The sequence below is a fragment of the Neolamprologus multifasciatus genome, chromosome 22 (genome assembly GCF_963576455.1).
Source record: "Neolamprologus multifasciatus chromosome 22, fNeoMul1.2, whole genome shotgun sequence".
Classification (NCBI taxonomy): domain Eukaryota; kingdom Metazoa; phylum Chordata; class Actinopteri; order Cichliformes; family Cichlidae; genus Neolamprologus; species Neolamprologus multifasciatus.
In genome coordinates this window covers 18,993,762-19,014,073 of record NC_140459.1, presented here as the reverse complement: position 1 = coordinate 19,014,073, position 20,312 = coordinate 18,993,762, and the positions used below count along the sequence as shown (strand labels likewise).

The window sequence follows — 20,312 nt, the reverse complement described above, 5'->3', positions numbered from 1 at the left end:
CAGAGCAGAGAAACCATGGCAGAACGCAGAGGAGGGCAAGTTGATGATGGGCCTTCACAGCGAAACAGAGGCCCCCTGGCTTGGAGCTGGAGTCATATGTACAGATGCTGGTATTTCAAGAGCAGAAACTGATTGAGTCCACTTTTTCTCTTATGGGACACAACACAAGGAGTGCACAGAGAGGGACATTTGCTAGGCTTATGGCATTTCAGAAGTTCGGGCTCAGATGCGGTTCGAGTTTGGGCACAAGACAGAAATGCAGAGCTGAGAGCAGAACACAGTTGCTGGTTTAGCAGAGGAGGAGAGAAAACGGGAAAAAACACAGAGAGAAAGAGCGAGTAGTGTGATCCTAGTTTGCCCACATTGCAGATACAGAGAAAAAATAAAATAAATAACGCAAAGATTTGGTGAGTTAGACTTCTAAGGGAAACAGAGTCCTCCATGTATCACAGCAGGACTCCAAGGGATGAGGAGATAGGTTTGTCTTTGTCCGTCAGCGTCTGGTATTCATCTGTCAGCTCCTCCTGGCCGTTCCCTCATTCCAGCGTGTGAGTGCGCACACGTACGACTTCATGTGGTCATGTTTAGGTAGTGAACAAATCCGCGCATGCGTGTCTCGTGTTTGCGCGCGCGTGTGCGTTTGTGTATGTGCATGCTCGAGTACGTGAGTTGATCTTGATTGTCAGTGCTGGAGAATTAAAGCTTTAACTGTCCAAAAGCTGGCAGCTAAATTCTCACCCTTCATTTCGCAGTCCCTCACAAAGAAGTCCCCTTAAAAAAAGGAAAAGAAAGAAAAGAAAAAGAAAAAATGTTTGCAAATCTGTAAAAGCTTGAATTGAATGCACCTGAAAGGAAAACGGAGAGAGGGAGAGACAACAAGAGATCAGAAAAGACAATAAAAGTAATATGAGACACACTTTCTATTAAAAAAACAAACATTTTTGGGATATTTTAGTCAGAGCGATGTGTCCATTTTGATGAAAATTGCAGTTTTGCATTTCAGCCTAAAGATAAATATATGGGGTTTAACAAGCTAGAGAGGTTTTGAAATACAAACTGTAGCAAAACACATTCAAATTCACCTGTAACCTCCATTAAATTGGCAAAAAGAATGTGCAAATGTGGTCCTAGAGAGTGTGCAGAGCAGGGCTCAAACATGCAACTTTGAACCCATGTCTTTAGCATTGTTTGGTTTTACAGGGTTGGTGGAGACCATCCTACACCCTTTTTAAAGTATTTTGTATCTTAGATCTAAAAAAAAAGAAAAACAATTTTATTATTGATGTCCTTTCCCCCCATTAGCTCAAAAACAGATTAAAGGTAGCATCTTTTACTGTAAAAGTTTCTTGGCACAAAATTGCTCATGCACACAGATATAAGCTTCGCACGACAAGGCTTAAATTGTTTTTGATGGGTTATTACTAAAAGGTGACCTGTTCCATTTATCATTGGACAAAAATACTGTTGTTAGTGTTGCTCTGCAAATAAGTGCTATCAGCACACATCGTCTTTTAGGCTGCCTTTACTGTTGGTGTTCTAGATACACTGAAGATATGAATTGGCCTTTTATGATCATGTTTATGGGGTAAGTCTAATAATAACAAAAAAATTAATAAAAAATGATTTTGCTTCTACATCCAGTTGAATATTATGTAATATTCATTGCTTAACAGTTTATGGATCTATTTATGCATTTCCACCCTTTTCCATACCTACGTTGTCCTCGATAGTCAAACACTCACCTGCCGTTACAGGCTTGTGACGCTGAAGCTGTCATCACCGGCTGGGTCCAGGAGCTGGCACAGCACCCCGCCACCCTGAGCCGCCTGGGAGGGGTAGCGGTGTCCCATGCCTTGGTAGGACTGCTGGGGCACAGAGTAGCCAGTAGTGTCCTCCTGATGGGGCGAGGAGTCCAGGGGAGGTTTGGGGTACGGGGAGTGAGGCATGGGCCCCTGCCGATGGCCCGTGCTCATGGCGTGGGAGGTCATATCCCGCTTGTGTGGGGTAATGGCGGCGGGAGGGCTGCGCTCCTCATAAAGCATAGGTGTTGCATGGCAATGGAGGCCGGGGCTGGGGTTGGAGTGTGTATGCGAAGGGAGGTGGGTGTTGAGGTTGGTGTGTGCATTGAGGTGGGGTTGATTGTTGGAGTGCGAGAGAGGGCTGCTCTGTAGGTGCGATGTTGGATGCGTGTTTGTGTGTGAGCTCAGGTGGGGCTGTGTGCTGGGATGATGTGCGTCATGCGGAGTTGGAGTCAGATGTGTGTGCGTGTTTGCATTTGGGCTAGAGAGCGAATTAGCCGGTGTACTCCCATGCGGACTTGCGTGCGGGTTGCTGTGTGCATGCACAGCTGTATTTGAGTGAGCGTGTGGGCTTGGGCTGCCGCTGTGCGATGTCTGTCCGTACCAGTAGGGGGAGCTGCAGTAGCTCGGCGAGTCGTACTGCGAAAACTGGGGGTCTTTCGGAGGGGGGCGGTGCGAGGGACTGAGTGCAGTGCCGCAGTGGGGTGTTAGCCGTGGTGAGGGGGAGCAAGAGGGAGAGAAGGTCCTGGAGGGGACAAGGTGGTAGGACTGGTGTGGAGGAGGGGTGGGCTTGGGTGGATAAGGGGGAGAGGAAACACTGGGTGAGAGGGAAGAGGAGGATTCTCCAGGGTATAAGGCCGGATATCGCTCCTCAGAGGATGGTGTGGAGGGGTGGGCAGAATAGGGGGAGGGGTACTCACAGGGGTCCTGGAGGTAGCTGGAAGGTGGTGCAGGATTAGGAGTGGCCAAGGGAGAAAGGCTGCTACTGTCTCCACTGTAATAATCCAGCCCTTCCTGAAACAGCCCGGACCCCTCTGGACCTACAGCAGACACCGCTGGTCCCACTGCTGGTCCCACCGCTGACGTAGACGCAGCCTTGCCCCTCCCTTTGGATCCCGCTGGCCTCTCTCTCTGACAGGGAGACAGACCTCCTCTGCCTCCTCTCGACCCCCTGCCCCGTCCTCCGACCCCTCCGCGCTTAGGTCCAGGAGCAGGTGTTGGTGAGGGACTGGATGGGGAATCAGAGTGCAAAGCAGAAACTCCTTCTTTTTCTAAATGTGGCTCAGTCCGTTTCCTGCGACCACGGCCGGGTTTGTTGGTCCCCCCGCCCTGGAAGAGGACGTTCTGGCTCCAGTTATAAGAAGGTCCCGAGGCACTCTCATGCCAGTCCATCATCAGCTTCTCCAGGCTGGACAGACTTGACTGGCCCCCTTCTCCACTAACAGAAACAACCTCATTCTGTTTGTACGTGCCACATGTGGAACTAGGGCCACTATTAGTGGCTGCGGAGCCAAGATGTGAAGAGTCAGAAGAAGATTCTGACAAACTTTCAGGGAAAGGTTGTCGCTTGGCCTTCTGGGGGGTGTAGTTTGAGATATCCAAGATGTCTTTGGACTCATTGGATCCATATTCACTATAGCCATGGTACTGAGGTCCAAAGCTGTCTGTTGACCAGCCACTGTAACCTTGTCTGAAAAAAATAAATAATAAGAATACCAACATATATTATACAATAAATAAAAACACTTACGCAGTATTTGTGCAAAAGAGTTTTCACTGCTCTTTGTTGCAGTTTCACAAATTAGTAACAGGAGAAATCTCAGTGGCAGGCACTTGTAAGCTGGGTAAGGATGAGGAATATTTAGCCAAAATTTTAATTTTCACAAGGCAGGCATGGTGATATTGATATTGCATGCTGGAGTGAATCATTCATACTGAGAAATATAATCATCAGACGTGATCGGGTTTTTCAGATATGTAACAGCCTGATTTGCACCTTTTTTGTTTTGTTTATTGTCAAAGAAAATATTTAATTACCTACATTTACATTTAAGTTTCATTAAGACCAAGTCAAATGTTTGTGTGATAATTTAAGATTTACTTCTATTAGTTAATGTAGGATTTCTTTTAATGACACCTGAGTGGTAGAAGTGATTTACCTGAAGTTCCACTGATTGGCGTTGTATTGTTTGTAACCCTCTAGGGAGGAGGAGCTGAAGGGGCTACTTTTGGCCACAGACATGTATCCTCCTCCAGGTGACGTTGGCCCTGTTGAGTCCCCCCGCATTGCAGAGGAATGACTTGCACTTGGATATCCACCGTAGCCCCGCTTGGCTGTGGCTTGATAGCTAGAATAACCCATTGGACCGACAGGGTTGGCCTTGCCAATGTTGTTACCAGACCAGCTGCAGTCTGAGGATCTCTGTGGCACCACAGGAGAGGAGCAGGAGTAGCCAGAAGAGTAGTGGCCGTAAGAGGCGGGATGGGGAGAGCTAGGAGAGTGTGAGAGAGATGGGGGAGTGGATTTAGGATAGGTAGAAGTGGTGGGGGATGTTTGGGCCAGGCTGACATAGCTATATGGAGGCCTGCTTGAGGAGCCAGGTGTCTGGCCTGAACCCTCCGCCCCAGAACTTGCACCCTTAGTGCTCCACTTAGAGAATGCGGTAGACCAGCTGTGACTGGTAGCTGGGCTGGATGGCTCGTATCCAGGGGTAGATGAAGCTTTGCGGGGGTCAGACTGTGCGGAGGAGATGTCCAGCAGGTCCGAGGAATCATCAGAGTCGAGCAGTGATCGGAAATAACCAGCGAAGAGGCCTTGTGAGTCCTCCCCAGCTGGCCCAACCCCTCTGCTCCCACCTGGGCTGCTGTAGGCACCTCCCCGTCCAAGCTCACAGGAGGGGAAGCCCCCCCTTGGAGTTCCACAGAGCTGATACCCACCCAAGCCTTTCTGTTTATCCATAGGTCCCTCTTCACCCCAGCCACCTGCCCCATTGGGCCAGTCTTGCCCCATGGACACCCCACTCCCTTTGAATGCACCATTTTTTTTCATACGTCTCCTCCTGACTATTTTCTCACCCCCAGGCACTGTTCCTACTACACCGCCTCCTCTGCCCACCCCACCTCCACCCACACCCTTCCCTCTTTTCCTAGGTAATCCATGCTCAGACAGGGGGCTCAGTTTCCGCTTTTTTCCGATAGATTCAAAGAAGTCACTGAAGGTGCTCTTATTACACTCTCTGCCTCCGATCCCCCCTGCTGCTCCTCCTCCCCGTCCAACACCTCCTCCTCTGCCACCCCGTGGGCGTCTAAACCCAGTGAGCCGGTGGAGCAGGGTGGATATTCCGGGGTTTTCTGAGGGGGTATGAAAACTTTCTGGCTCACTAGGTGTCCAGCAACGAGGGGGGGAGCAACGGCCAGTGGCAGGAGGCTGGCGGTTTAAAAAGGCCAGTTTGGAGAGAACATCCCCATATTCGGTTTTCACATCATTCGTGTCATTAACATAGGATGGATAAGGATAAGGGAGTTTAGTCCGTCGCCGCCTCCGGGGCTTCTTGGGCTGGTCTCCATTACCACCAGGGTTCCCAGCATTTGGAGGCTCCCCCTGTATTCCTGGCAGGGGCTGTTTAGGTGGTCGTCCCCGCCTGCGTTTGAGGATAACAGGGAGCTCTCCGGGAGGGAACATCACCATCACACTCTTTCCGTTGTTTTTCATTCGGAGGAGTGCAGTTGGCTCTCGGGCTGCCTCTGAGCCCTCCACGTTGCCATCATTACTCTTTTCCGTCCCCGTGATCGTTTCCAGATTAGAAATTTTGTAGCTCTTCTGTCGCCGGCTAAGGCTGACTGGAATGCGTGCCACTTTGACAACAATCCTCCTCACCTGTAAAGCAGACACAAAGGTAAAACAGCTGCGACAGCAAATTGACTCAATGTTCATTAGTGAATAATATAACATTATATGTAATGTCAAAAAGAAGTGGTGATGCAGCGATATGTGACTAAAATATAAACTTACACCAACAAAACGCCTGCGTCTGCCATTACTGGGAGGACATACCCTCAACTCCGCAACGGGTTCCTCCTTCATCGTTAGCAGAGATCCAGGGATTGTGGGCGTGTTCCCAAATGAGAGATGAGGGGTAGCATGATCGTGGATAGCCTGGGCTGCCTGACGCTGTTTCATTACGCTTTTAGGGCCTGCTTTATGAACAGGTTTCGTTGAGGGCCTGGACCTGGATTTAGGTCCAGGTCTATAGCCGAGTCTGGGCCCAGGTTTAGGTATAGCTTTAGGAACAGGTTTAGGTACAGTTAGAGCAAGAGCAGTGTCTGTGTGACTGGTAACTGCAGGGAGAACAGCCTCCACAGATGAATGCTCTTCTTTATCACCAACTGCCACCTCCTCCTCTTTTACCCTCCAGATCTTTTCCTCTAATACTTCCTCATCCTCCTCTCCTCCCTTTTCCCTCCCTGCTCTTTTTTCTCCATCCTCAATGCTTCTGCGGAGGCGTGAGGATTTGCGCAGGTGACAGGGAAAGCGGGGACGTCCAGAGCTACGGAGTGCATACTTTTTTTCTGTCTCTATGGGAAGTGGGGAGGAGTCAGTGTTTGAGTTTGGACCAGCAGGGACTGGACAAAATGTTGAGGGCACGTCTGTCTCTGCAGTTCGGACCGGGGCTGCCAGCTGATTGGTGGAGGCAGGATGATTGCCTAGTGCCAAAGACAAGGGCTGCGGTGAGTGTATGGCCTCTGGTGTAAGAGATTTGGAGAGTTCTGGCCCTACAGAAGCTGCGTGTGAGTTCACATCCGTGAGTCCACAGTTCTCCATATTTGCATGAGAAAATGCCTGTGCATGCACATCTGGGTCTATGTGTGTTTGCATGTTGCGAAACGTCTCTGCAAACGTATGTGTCTCAGCAGTCGTGTGAGTCTCTGTCTGCCGCCGCCGGCAACTGCTGTGCCCCAGCCTCCTCTGAAGATGGAGGCCGTTGGCCAGGGCAGACGGAGAGGAGGAGGGAATGTGGTCGGATGTTACCAGCGCCAGTCCATCATGAGAAGGATCCTGGAAACCCCCCTGGAGCGTGAGCTCCCTGGTCCAGAACTCCGCTCCTTCGAGCGCTTCGAGCTCCTCGAGCCCCGGCACACACCCCTTTTCTTCAACCCGAGCCTCACCACAGCCCACTGGAGCCCCAGTTTGGCCTGAATGCAGGTGATCTGATAAGCTACTCATTCAGGACACAGTTTTGCTGGCACTGAGGCAGGGAAAAGATGGATGTTTTCAGATTTATGTAAATGGGTATTTCTTCTTTGTAGCTGTCGTCCTCTAACAGCTGGCAAGAAGACTCAAAAACCTAAAGACAGATACGAAAACAATATCACCAACCTAAAAGTAAGCCCATAAATATGTTAAAACCTCCTCCTTGAATTTAAGCCATTTAATCCAAACCCCATGAGTCTCCCCACCCCCCAAAAATGGCTTTTGCTAACCATAAATTATGGAACACGTAGAAAAATTTGCAGAGATGTAATTGCGATTGTGAAATAGAATCGTCAACATTTTTGGCAATGGGCCATAAACCTAATCCATGATGCACTCTCCTCTATTAACTGTGCCACCCACACAGCAGCATTACAACATTAGATTACATTTACCATTCATATCCTGTTCAATTTGTTGCTTTTACCAAACGATCATGGCACTGATTCTGATTTTGATTCTGAGTTGAGCCTCACTCTGTCTGCCTGACTGGCTCTGTTCTGCAGGGGATCATTGGGTCATCAATACTGCAGTGGAGAGCTCACATACTTCTCCCTCTCCCCTCTGCTCCTGTCTTTTGCCCATGGTTGCTGGAGTGAGAGAAAGAAAGATAGAGATACAGACAGGGGGAAGGGACAAAGAGTTGAAGAAGGTGGAGGAAAATGCGGAGTGGGGGGAAATGAAAGGAGAAAAAAGAAAGGAGGAGGGTGGAGCAGAAAGAACAAGAGAAAAAGAGATTAGTACATGATGTCACAGCATGCATCAGGCCAGACTAGAATCAGTATTTTGGTGTGGGCTGCACTATCTCATGCAATTATTTTGGAGGATGACTTGCAGTATAAATTTTTAAAGTCTAATTGTAGTTCATTGTAGTTCATTCTGATGTGTTCCAGCAGAGTGTGGGTACAAGTCTATGCTGGTATAAATACTCAGAGGATCATCAATACGCGACAGTAATGTTTTTGCCGCATGTGCGATATTTGAGTGAGAGGATGTATATGTTGTTGAAAAATGCAAAGAAATTCAACTGTTGAATCCTGTCGCACAGCAGACATGGTTGCGCGCGCCTACACACATACACACACACTGTCACTGCTCATGCCACGTTTCACCAAAACTATTCCAAATGCATTACAAAGCTCTAGACTCTGAGGGTGCAACAAGAATGAGAATGTGTGAATAATCACATCCACCAGGGGGAAGCAGAGAGGTGGTGAATGGAGAGGTGTTAAGAGGATGGAGAGATGAAGGTGACAGAAATACAGGAGCGATGGAGGGATTATAGAAACCCAAAGCATGGGGAGAAGTGCAGGCAGAAGTGCTGTGAAATCTCAGTCCCGTGTGGTGTGAGACTCACATGTGACTGCATCCAATCACAAGTAAACGCAACATTTGCAAACTTAATTTATACATACGCACACGGCTGACTCCCAACACTGTACCGCACGGTCTACATTCAACACAATTATGTCCATTGTCAGATCTCCCTGCCTCCTTCTCCAACATATGGCTCTGATTAGGAGGGAGGGTGAAGGACAGAGAGAGAGAAAAAGGCGGGGATGGAGAAAGGGGGAGTGTGAGACATGGGAGAATGGGAGAGTGAATGGGTGAGAACATATGAAAAGAGTGAGAGAAAAAAGAAGAAGAACAGGAAGGTGAAAGATATGATTGAGTCGGTAGCGGGGCAGAGACAGGCAGACAGATTTTTGGCAAAATGAGGGAGCAAAAGTTGGTGAAGAGGAGGCGAGAGGAAGACAAAAGAGTAGAGGGAGTAGAGGAGAAGAAGTGGGAGTTTCGCTGTAGCAGAGTTTTGTGGCTGCACACATGGAGCAGAGCAAACCTCGGTGCTCTGCTGCTCTGAGAAATGACACAACTGGGACAGACGAACATGGAGATGAACACAAACACGCTAAACATACTTTCTTTAACCCCCCTCTCACCCACACAGCCCCCCCATTCCCAGCGCTACCTCAGACTCCCCCACCCCCCTCCGCCTCTCCCACTTTCATTCTCACTTTCTCTCTCTTCTAATTAACAGTGCTCATTAATTAAGGCTTCATCTGACCAGTTTGTGAGAGAACGAGAAGAGCACATGCTTTAATTAAGCATTGCGTCACATGCGCTCGCTGCGCACACGCACACACATGCGTGCACGCGCTGTCACTCAGAGGCGCACACGCACCAGCGACACATGCCAGCACGCAAACGCGCATGCAAAACATGCCCCCACAGCTCCATCCTCCCACACACTCGCACATCGATTTACACATAAAGACAGACATATCACGCACACATGTGAACCCATGCACGATCACACGCCAAACAAAGACAAACATGCAAATATCCCTCTACTGTGCTCTGCGGGGGGTTTTCTGACAGGGTTTTAGATGCCAGCCAATCAAATGCTCCCACTGTGATTCATTGTTTTAAGCAAACACTCCTGGCATCCATCAGCCGCCATTCCAATGTAATCACCGTCATACGTAGCGAATGCGTTTTGGTGCATTTTTTGCTGTGAATGGCTCTGGGGCTTTGGAACACACAGTTGCGTAGTATTGTCTCTGTGAAAACAGCCGAGGGTGCGCGCTGCTCCCACATGATGATCTGTTGAATCTGTTTCACAAAGAGCAGCTCTCGTATGAATGATACTGTTTGAACAGTTTTCATCTTGCACATTTTCTTTTTTTTTCTCGGAAAACTTTTAGGTCTAATTGTGCACACGCGGGGGAAAAGAAACAGAGGGAGTGACACAGAGAGAGAGAGACTCGAACCTCTCAATTTCCAGTTTGGGCCACTGGCCTGTTGGTGCGTAGTCTAAGAGGTGCAATGACTCTGTACATGGTAGCTGTAAAGCATATCTATTCTGTTCCCATCTATCTCACTGCCACAAAGGCTTGCAGACTCACAGGCCTGCCAGCAGAAACCCTCAATGAGGAACTAGACCCAGTGTGTATGGTTGTGTTTGTGCGCGCACGCACCAGTGTGCTCGTGTATAAGTGTGTCTTCCTGGGTGTGTTTGTAAAAGCACTCACTGAGCTCTAACGGGTGTGCAGTTGTTGCTAAGAGACAGGCAGCAGCACCGAAACAGCATGGGGGGGTGTAAGGGAGGGGGGGGACATAGAGAAGAGAGTGAGTGAGAGAGAGAGAGAGAGAGAGAGGTGGTGAGGGGAGGAGGGGGCTCCACCGAGAGGTTTAGACAGATAAGAAGAAGAAGGGGGGATGAAACAGAGGGAGCAAGATGGAAAAAGTGTATGTGAGGCCAGCAGAGAAGCATGAGAGGTGGGGAGGGGGAAGTGGGTCAAGGGGTCCGCAGAGGCTGAGTGACACCGCGCAGCGGCTCGACTATACCGTCGGGCTCTTGTCGCTCCATCACCTCAACCCTGACGCAACCCCAACCTTCGGCTCCAACAAACATACACACAACAATAAAATCCTTCCACGGAAATCATCGGTGAACGGAAACATGAGAAAAACACAGCAACACTGTGTGTACTTTCTAAAAATGTAGCAGACACGCGTGCAGGCAGCGGTTTTGGGGTATTTACCCCTGACCATAGGTGAATGCAAAGCTGATATCGCTCAAATTTGGCTATTCGATCATAATTTTAAGTCTTTATGGATGCGAGGCTTTATTGTTTGCTTGTTTGTGATTGGTTTGATATCCAGAATATAACGTTCGGTTATCCAACACTTCTCAATGAGACACTGTGACCAAGCAACTTGTTGAGTCGTTGACTGGCGCTGTCGCTCCAGCTTCACACATTACACATTACGTAGTGTCAGTACCATATAGTAGCATTACATGATGTTGCACTTTAACACTTTGGCCCATAAATGCAACATTTGATGATCTACCCTGTATGATGAGTTTTGACACCTTAGTAAATATCAATGAAGACGAGGTTAGTAAGAAAAGCGAAGTCCACCCTCATTAACTTCAGATCCAGTCATTTTGTTGTGTAAGCAGGCCTGAAATATGACAGAAACTGCTCAGTTCAGAAAAGACCTTCAAGGGTTACTCCTAGTAGGTTTTCAAGGGTTAAGGAAAGACAATACAGGTAAATCGATATGCCACACTTGATTACTTACATGAAGGTGTTTTTGTACGTACTGGAGGTTCTGCTGAGGTTTCAGGTTTACGTAAGCAAATAAGGCATTATCTATCTAAATATGAACTAATTTGCCTACTTTTCCAGAAGGGAAAACTGAACTCCAGATAAAGCCAGGATCACGATTCTTGTTACATTATAATATTTATCTGCAGAGTCAAAGGGAATGTTGTTTAGCACTTTATAAATTGGACAATGCTGTTCACAACCAGAAAAGGAAAACATTTTTATGATTAAATCATACTATAAATCAACCTCTGAACAATATAGGGACAAATCTCTCTACAGAATATAGACGGGAATAAAACTGAAGAGTCTGGTGTATGTAAAGTGGAGAGCTCCGGCTCAGAGTGTGAGAGACTCCAAAGCTACGAATTGTAAAAATGTCAACACATTTTTATTGGAAAGTAGTATTTACAGGCAAAAAGTTGGAGCATTAGTAGTAAGTCACCGTGAAACTCTTATCAGTCGATTCCTTGTAGCAAGACAATACAAGTTTTATGTTAACTTATGTTAATGAGGTATTATCCTGTTAAATATGCGCTAATTTGCATAAATGCCCAGTGGAGAAAGTCTGGAAGAGTAAAAGTACTAAATGTGAGCAGTTTCTTTCCATTAGTCTGAAGGAAGACTTAACTTTGTTCATTCTGAGCTGCATTACAATACACAAGAATATCCTCATTTAAACTTAACCTAAACAGAACTTAGACATCAGCTTTAAAATAGCTGTCTGACATTTGGATAATAGGTATTTTTTCCCTTCCAAAAAAAGTTTTCAGTATTGAATCTTTATTAGTTTAGCCAATTTCTCAAAAGTTTTAATTTAACTCAATAAACAAAGAGTAAAACTCAAGTTATAAGGTCCTGTCTCGACTGCAGTGCACTGCAGCCCAACAGGCAAAAACAGTGAGCAGCTAAGCTTTAGCCATATGCAAACTCTTCTGATCAGCAGATCTGCGTTGTCTGAGAGCTCGAGGTGCTGGTAAGTGTGCCAAAGCAGTGTTACGTACAGACCGCCGACATGCCCGCACACAAATTACCATCAACATCCCCTCAGAACAACACCGAACCCTGGTGAGCTGCAGCTCCATCCACACACGTCAGTCAAACACAGACAGTCCAAGGAACACACTTTACATACAGACCCCCCCCCCCCAAACACGCATACACCCACCCACCCACACTCTCTTTCACTCTGACCTCTCCTCTCTTTCTCACCCACTCACATCCCACCCGTCCTGCTGCCCCGCCCCCCCACTGCAACCACCTTCCCAGCTGCAGGAAATTCCTAATGATCTCCATCATCAGTGCGCGCGCTGTATCTCCTGCCAAGAGTAGGCGTGTGCGCGCACGCACGAAGACACGCACGTACACACACCAAGGATGCACACAAAGCATATCAATGAGCAGAGACCAACACATAAACCATATGTGCAGACAAACAAAAAGAGGCAGACAGACAGAAACGCATCTAACGTAAACAGACTTCACACAGAGCAGATACAGTGGCAGCTCAGCCAAGGATGCACACAGGGGATTGGAGAAGTAGCTCCAAACACTAGACAACACAAAACCAGGACCCTCCACCACCACCACCAACAACACCCCCCATTTGACTGTCTCACTGTCTGCCTGTCTCTCTCCTGTTGTTTCTGCAGGAACCTACATGCTGTAGTTATTTTAAGACGAGCAGGACCGTATTACCCCTTCCTTCCTTAGCCCCTCCTCACTCCTCTTTCTCACTGTTCCTTCTCTCATCTCCCCAGTACCCCCCACTTTCGCACCACCACCACCACCTACCTCCTGCCCCTAGTTTCTCTCCCACAGCTCCCACTCCCCAACACCCCCTTCCTCATCTTCAACTCAGCCTGACACTCTCTCCTCTCTCTCTCTCTCACTCTCCTGCAGGCAGTTTACTGGCGCTGCTGATGGCCGCCCCTCATTCGGGTCATGTGATCAACTGCGCCAGCTGGGAACAGCGAGGAGTGTGCACATGTGCGCACGCATTGAAACACATGAACAAGGACACACATACACAGGGATATGTCTGGAAAAACACACACACACACAAACACATGCAAATACAGGAAGATGAAACCAACCACTTAGGTGCAAATACAGAAACACTCCCACTTACAGTTCACACAGGTGCGCACACACGCAGACACACACGCTGAAGCACGCTACACGCTGACACTGATGAAAACCCACACTTAACAGCCACACATACCGGCACACGTGAAAACAGTCACGCACATCCAGCGCACACATCGAGGACACACAAACCAGATGCTTGGACCCCGACACACACTCAGACCTTGAGGCCAGTGTTTTGGAGAGGGGCCTCCGTGCTGCGGCCCTGACTTCCTGACTCCTCCTCCTCCTCCCTCCATACTCCTGTTCCACAGTTGCTGTGGGAGACGCTGCTGCAGCGCCCGTTGCCAAGGAGAAGGCTGCTGGCTGTTTGAACAACAATGGCCGCCTTGTGAACATTCCAACTGTAGGTACTGACAGCTCATCAGCCACAGCCTCAACATACACATTTCTCAGAAAGCGCGCACGCACACACACACACACACACACACACACACACGTGTACGGCTGACACTACACACCAGCGCTACACCACTGTACCTCTCTGTGCTGTGGTTCTTGGCCTCAAGCCTGTGCGAGGTAACACTTTCAGACACAAACACAATGAGGCATGCACACGAAACACACATACACACATCTGTGCACGCTCTAAGAAATTATGACTTCTGCTGAGAGGATAAGAAACCCTTCCGTCCCTCTCTGTCTACCTGCATCTCTTTACCATCGCTCTCTCTCTCTCTCTCTCTCTCTCTCTCTCTCACACACACACACACACAATTGGTGCGCAGTGCATTCATCCATCTTCCCCCTTCTCCCCGACTAGTCTCTGTCTTTCTTTCTTATCTCTTTCTCTCTCCTCCCCCCTCCACAGCCTCCTGCTTTCAGTCTCTCACTTGCTCATCCCCTGCCTCTCTCTCTCTCTCTCTCGCCGTCTCCCTTTCCGTCTCAGGAAGTGTGTGTTCTCACTCTCACGCACGCACACACTATCATCCTGGCACGCACATATGTGGAGGACACACATTCACACATAGACACACACACACACATATATAGAGAGAGAGCCGCTCACAATCTCTTTCTCTCTTGGAAGGTAGCGAATCTTTTCGTCCCTTGGGGGCATACACTTCCTCAGAGAAGGAGGGAAAAGGGAAAGAAGAAAGAGAACTAGAAACAAGGGTGGAACGGGCAAGAGAGAGGAAGATGAGGAGGAGGAGGGAGGAAGACAGACAAGAAGGGTAGAGAAGAAAGGAAGGGAAGAGGGTGAGAACTATACTCACAGTGGGGATTTATAGACAGACCCCTTAGTGCTCTGATTATCTGTTCATATTGATGGGACGACATTGAAGCCACGCTGGTGGAACGTTGAGACGGCGCTGAAGCCAAATTGGGTAGTGGGGGGGTGAGGAGGGGGGTGCGTGGGGGGTGCGTGTTGAGGAGAATCACTAACAAGTCTCTGCTTATCCTCTGACTCACTGTTTTTAAACACACATACCCAGACACATGTATACTCACACACAGCTGTAAAAAAAAAAAGAGAGAAACTCTAAGAAACACAAAGCTGCACATGTGCAGATAGGTGTGTGTGTGTGTCTGCGATGATGATGATGCGATCGTGTTGTGAGCCCAGACACGGAGAGATGCTTCTTGTGCGTGCGTGTACGTCTGTGTCTGCGTGTTTTCCCCATCTCTCGCTCCTCTTTAATAATTGAGCTGATTCTGTCCAGCTTGTTAGGGAGGTACACAGCAGCTTCACACTCTGTCTTTCTTTCCTTCTCATCCCTTCTGCGCCGGTCAATCCTTCCCTCCCCATACTTCCATCTTTGCAGCTCTCCCTTCATTTATCACCCTTTCTCCTTCCTGACCCCTCTGTCCTCTCTCTGTCTCATGTGCTCTTCCTCCCTCCGTCCCTTCCCCCAGCTCTCTTCCCTCACAAATCCCTCCTGTTCTTTGACCTCTCTCTCGCCTTCTCCCTCAGCAGCCCCCCCCCCACCCAAGCCTCCCCCTCCACCCACCTGCCCTCCATCATCCCTCTCCTCTTGCCTATCCCCACACCCCGCCGCACCTCGCTCCATCCTCCGGAGGTGAGAGGTCGGTGCTTCCTCTCCACTGTCAGACTCAAACCGGCTGCAACCAGACCCGTTGGAGGGGGGGTACGGGAGGTAGGGGTAAGGGGGATGAAGAGAATGAGGACTTGGGATGAGGAAGGACATATAGGAAAGGAAAGGCTGAAGGAGTGAAAAAGACAAGTGAAAGGAGGAAAAAAGAAAGGTGTGTTGGGGGAGGAGGGTGGCACTGACTGGAGGACAGGTGTATGGAGAGCAGTGGGGTTAAAGGAAGGAAGGAGGCGAGAGAAAAAGAGAAGGGTAGATGTCTCCTCTTGAGTCACCGCTTTTGGCGCGGAGGAGCTGTTTTATGAATGTATCGTGTGGGAGGTGACAGAATGGAGCATACAAACACTGCTTACACTAATGCTAAATGGTTACTGTGTGTGTGGGTGCATCCGTGCGTGTGTGTGTGTGTGTGTGTGTGGGAGTTGAACCACATTTACCTGCCTGTGGCAAAAGCTATTTCACTTCAGGTAACCATTAGATTAAAAAGAGTCATAAAAGACAGGACCCTTCACCCCAAGGACAAAGTAGTGACTAATTATTATTTTTTGCCAATAGTGGCTTGTTGCAGAGAAAAAGTTTTTAAATATGCCCAAAAAATGTCCTTTCACTCTACATTTCATTTAGAGGTCTTTTAGTACATGATGTCAGTTTTTTTCCTCCTTTTTTTCCACCAATGATTTAGAAACAACAGCAAAATAAGCATTAATTTTGTTTGTGTGGCGATACTCAACAACAAATCAGACCCACCACAGGGTGCCAGCTGGCTAACTCCTTTAATAAAACTGACTGAAGAGGTTCAGGTTGTGTTTGAGTGGTTTACATGTAACCGTTTGGAGCTAAAGCGCAGTGGAACAACTGGATGCAGTATGATATGTTACATAGGTCTTAAAAAAAGGTTGGGTCTTTTTAATGTTTATTTGTTTTATACTAGAAATATTATTGTTTGTTTATTAACTGGCCTCTGGCCTCCTGTCATTGCATAAAGATGGCCTCTGGGCAAATCGAGGTGAAAATCCCAGATTTAGAGAGAACCGCTAACAACTCTGAACTCTATCCAACCAACTTCTGTTGCTTTGAGGACAGTGAATAGCTTATTTGTGGTGTGTTGGTTAATCTGTGCTCTGCAATCAGTTACTTCTGTATTTTGGGAGGCATTTCAAGTACAAAGTGTTATTAATTGCTGGACTCATTTAAGATAATGGTTTAAATTCCCTTTTCCCTGAGTGCTGTTGTGAAGGGTTCAGAGTTGAGAGCCACAATGATCTTCAGCTGTTGTTTCAAAAAGAAAAGAAAAAAAACCTTCACTTTGTTGCATTCAGACAGTTTTGCACATAGCTAGAAAGCAGATGCTTTGCAGAACTAAGGAGAGTCCTTTTTTTTTGGAGAATAAGCATTTGAACAGATCCAATCTCCTATAGGATATCCTTTCAGATTTAAACTCCACTGTTTGCATGTAAAAATGCACCAATTATGAAGCCAGTGCAGATTTTTATAAAAATTTGCCAGAATGGCGGCATTTTTCTGGGGTTTTTTTCTCTTTTGTTTTTTGTAGTTATTTATTACACCTTGACAACAAAGAAACGGAAATCTCCAGTATGACAAAAATAGCTAAACTGTTTCAAAGTCTTTCAAATCATCCTCACAATATCTTTGAAGGTTTAGCCAGCACAAAATTGGTAAACATTATTTTATGTTAGATATTTGGCCAATATAAAGCTGCATCCCGATTTGCGTGTGCAGCTCAACTTAAGCAGATGATTTGTCACAAGACCACAGAGAGTTTTACTCAATGATCCTGGCTCTGACGTGAAAACCCCTGTGTGCAGAGTTGATGCATCAAAACCTCCATTCAACAGGTTGCACCATCCTGCTTAGCTCAAAACTTCCCAAGACACTGAGAAATCAGTGGAAGTCAGTGTCTATACTGTACCATTCCATGCCCTGTGTGTGTGTGTTTATGTGCGTGTGTGTGTGCGTGCGCTTATACGTGAATATGTGCGTCCATTCTGTCTTCTCCATCTCCATGACGACCTCCATATCAAGGGGACGTCTGACTATGGCAACCTCACATGCTGATAGGCAGAGAGAGAGGAAACAGGTGATTGGTTGAGCTGTCGGCTGTCATATCAGCAGGGTGTATCTTTGCTACACGCACACAGACACACACATTCAAAACACGCACACACACACACTGACTTGTCTGTGCCATCAACCTATACGCCTACAAACTGCAGCAAGGCACAAACAAAAGGTACCTCCAAAGCACACACACACTCAGATTTGAGACGAGATGTGGTGTGTTAGGTGCGCTGACCCTGCCAATGAGGACAGGAGGAACATCAACGGAGCTACAAGGCCGTTGCTATGACAACTAGCCCCGCTCACACAGGTAGGAAGCACAATGGGCCTAAGCTGTTATATGTTCACATTCCCTCTGTTTGTCACTCACTCTCTCAAACACACACACACACACACACACTACCATGCACTCAAGACAAGTCTGACAGACAGCGGCTGAATGCCAAGGTAAGGCCATTTCCTTTTCATTCCAGCATTCAGAGGGTTGAAATTATTCATTATGTCCAAGTGGACCTGCCAAAAAGAGAACTCACTCTTCAACCAGCCACTGAGAGAGTGAGACTGTGTGAGTGAGAAACGGACAGACAGACAGACAGACAGAGCATCACTCTGCATACTAACAGCACCTGCACTAGGGCAGCCTGTGCACGTCTCTGAGGGGCCCTTAAATAACGAACTGTCACTGCCCAGACACTGACATTGACTTCTCTCATCCCCTCTTCTTCTCCTTTCTTGCACTTCCTCTGCACCCTCTCTCTCTCCTTTTTTTCTTTGCACCCCCTCCCTCCTTTTCTACTAAACCACAGACAAGAGCTGATAATCACCACCATGAGTATGCCTTGTCTCCAACACACTGCCTCTGTTGCCACTGCAGGATGTGCTGCTGCTGCGTCCTGCCTTATTGCCGTGACAGATCTGGGGGGCTGCCGAGAAGGAAACCAGAAGGCTGGATGGATGCTCTGCTTCAGAAAAACATCTGTCCGCCAGCAGGAGTTGTGCTCACAGCTACATCTGCACTACATGCACACTGATATGTAAATATATAGATATTAGAAAAGTCCAATCAAGCTGACCCACAGGTAAAAATCTGTGCAGACATTAAATGAACAGAAGAGAACATGTGTGTGTGTGTGGGTCTGTGTTTGTGTGTCAGCAGTGTGACAGTACCCGGGGTGCTACTGTACACCGCTGCCCTACCTTCACTGTACATATATATTCAGTGATAATGAGGCTAAGAGGTGAGAATCTTGTAAATAGTGAGGAAAAACAGGTGAGGGTACACTGGGTTCACGCACGAAACTACACTGCGCGCACGCGCGTGTGTATGTGTGTGTGAGCGCACGCGTGTGTGTCTGAACATCATCATTTAAGGTCTAACCACACACACGCTGCATGCCCACAGTAAAGCCCAGATGACCCAGCAGCACGAGCGGCACGCATGCAGAGCTCCGTCCAGGTGACTGCGCCGATGAGGTTAGTGTAAGAAAAACATTTTTTTTAAAACTCAGAAAGAAAGCCAGAGGTGCGCAGCACAGCTGGCTGAGTGGACGGCGAGCAAAATTTGAATGTTTTGTACATAAGTCGCGCACTCACCAAGGGACACAGAGTCTGGGGGCTCGCGCTGCCCGCTGGAGCTGTCGCGGTGTCAACGCTGGCTAGGGGCTCGCGCAGCTGTCGGCGGCGGCGCTCACTCCTCTTCCCGCCCGGGTCACGGAGCCGTTGCCTTGACGGCTGCAGCCGTCAGCGAGCAGCATTCCCCCTTCATCTCAGCTCCCCGTGTCGGAAGGAGATAGTCCTCCCACATCAATGTAAATGCTGTATTCTCCCGCCGCGCGCCACCGTCTCGAGCGGCTCAACAGAAAAACCGCTCCTCTGGCTCACATCAATATCTGCACCACAAAAGACGGGAAAGCAAAAAAACAGAAAGGGGAGAAAATGTAAAAAATAAGGAGCAGGGGTGCTGCTTCACCGTCTTCTTTCTAATTCAGGTGTTGACACAGCCGCTTGCGAACACTGTGTTTCGGTTTGGGGTGACAGGCGCGGGACTCCCCACTATGCGGGAGGCGAAAATCGACCGTGCGCCCGTGCGTCTCTGCCTCTGCAATTCCAGCTCTCTGTCTCTCGTGCGCTCCGGTCTCGGCTGTGCCTCTCCAACGTGCCTGACTGTCAAAGCCATCCGGGCACCCGTAGCTGCCTTTACTTTACACCTCTAGAACTATGGGAACAGTAGTCTTCTGAAGAAAGAAAGCGAGTCACGGTGACGTTAAAGAAAGCGCAAACAGCAGCTATATATACATTACATTAATATGTTATAGACTCCAGAAAGATGTCGGGTGGGGGTGGGGGGTTGGTAACACGTTAAAATAAATGACCAAAAATGGATGATTAAAGAAAAATAAAGACCCGATGGTTAATGAAACATTCGTTATTAATAACTTTCTAATAACAGCTTATTCAGGGCTCTGTGGTAGATAATGCTTCAAGTAACATGAAGTAAAGTAAAGCATCATACTCAGGTGATGCATAAACGTTAGGCACTGGTAAAGGAATCCCAAAGTAAAGAGTAAATAACTAATATTATAATAATCAGTAATGGATTAGTGTGAAATTAAATTGATTTACTGAAACAAATGAAGAAATGAATAAAGATTTACTGATCATAGTGTCTTCCAGATCCACTATACGTTCCTGGATCAAGGGTTATCCATTGAATGACTCATAGCAAGTATCAGGTTTCTTTCTTCATTCCTTCATCACTTTTCTAGAAACTATTCAAACATTTTTGTGTCTCTTGTTGGAAATTGTTAACAATCTTTGGTAAATTTAGGGAAATTGCTGATGAAACAATTACACAGCCGGTGAGGCTGAC

General features: G+C 47.8%; 1 protein-coding gene across 3 annotated transcripts; it reads right to left on the bottom strand.

The window, feature by feature from the left end:
- Window positions 1–3: 3 nt before the first annotated feature.
- ahdc1 (AT hook, DNA binding motif, containing 1) lies at window positions 4–19,610 on the bottom strand. 3 transcript variants are annotated; one of them, XM_085148608.1, is made up of 7 exons: window positions 19,037–19,610; window positions 17,352–17,436; window positions 7,446–7,640; window positions 5,812–7,144; window positions 3,959–5,676; window positions 1,743–3,489; window positions 4–845 (listed from the first exon to the last, which is right to left on the bottom strand). In XM_085148608.1, the coding sequence occupies exons 4-6, from the start codon at window positions 7,021–7,023 to the stop codon at window positions 1,749–1,751; spliced, it is 4,671 nt and encodes a 1,556-aa protein (XP_085004734.1). In that variant the 5' UTR covers window positions 7,024–7,144; window positions 7,446–7,640; window positions 17,352–17,436; window positions 19,037–19,610; the 3' UTR covers window positions 4–845; window positions 1,743–1,748. The 3 variants fall into 3 exon arrangements, with proteins under 3 accessions (XP_085004734.1, XP_085004733.1, XP_085004735.1); XM_085148607.1 differs by lacking the exon at window positions 17,352–17,436 and having other exon boundaries at window positions 19,037–19,609; XM_085148609.1 differs by lacking the exon at window positions 19,037–19,610 and having other exon boundaries at window positions 7,527–7,640; window positions 17,352–19,029.
- Window positions 19,611–20,312: the final 702 nt, after the last annotated feature.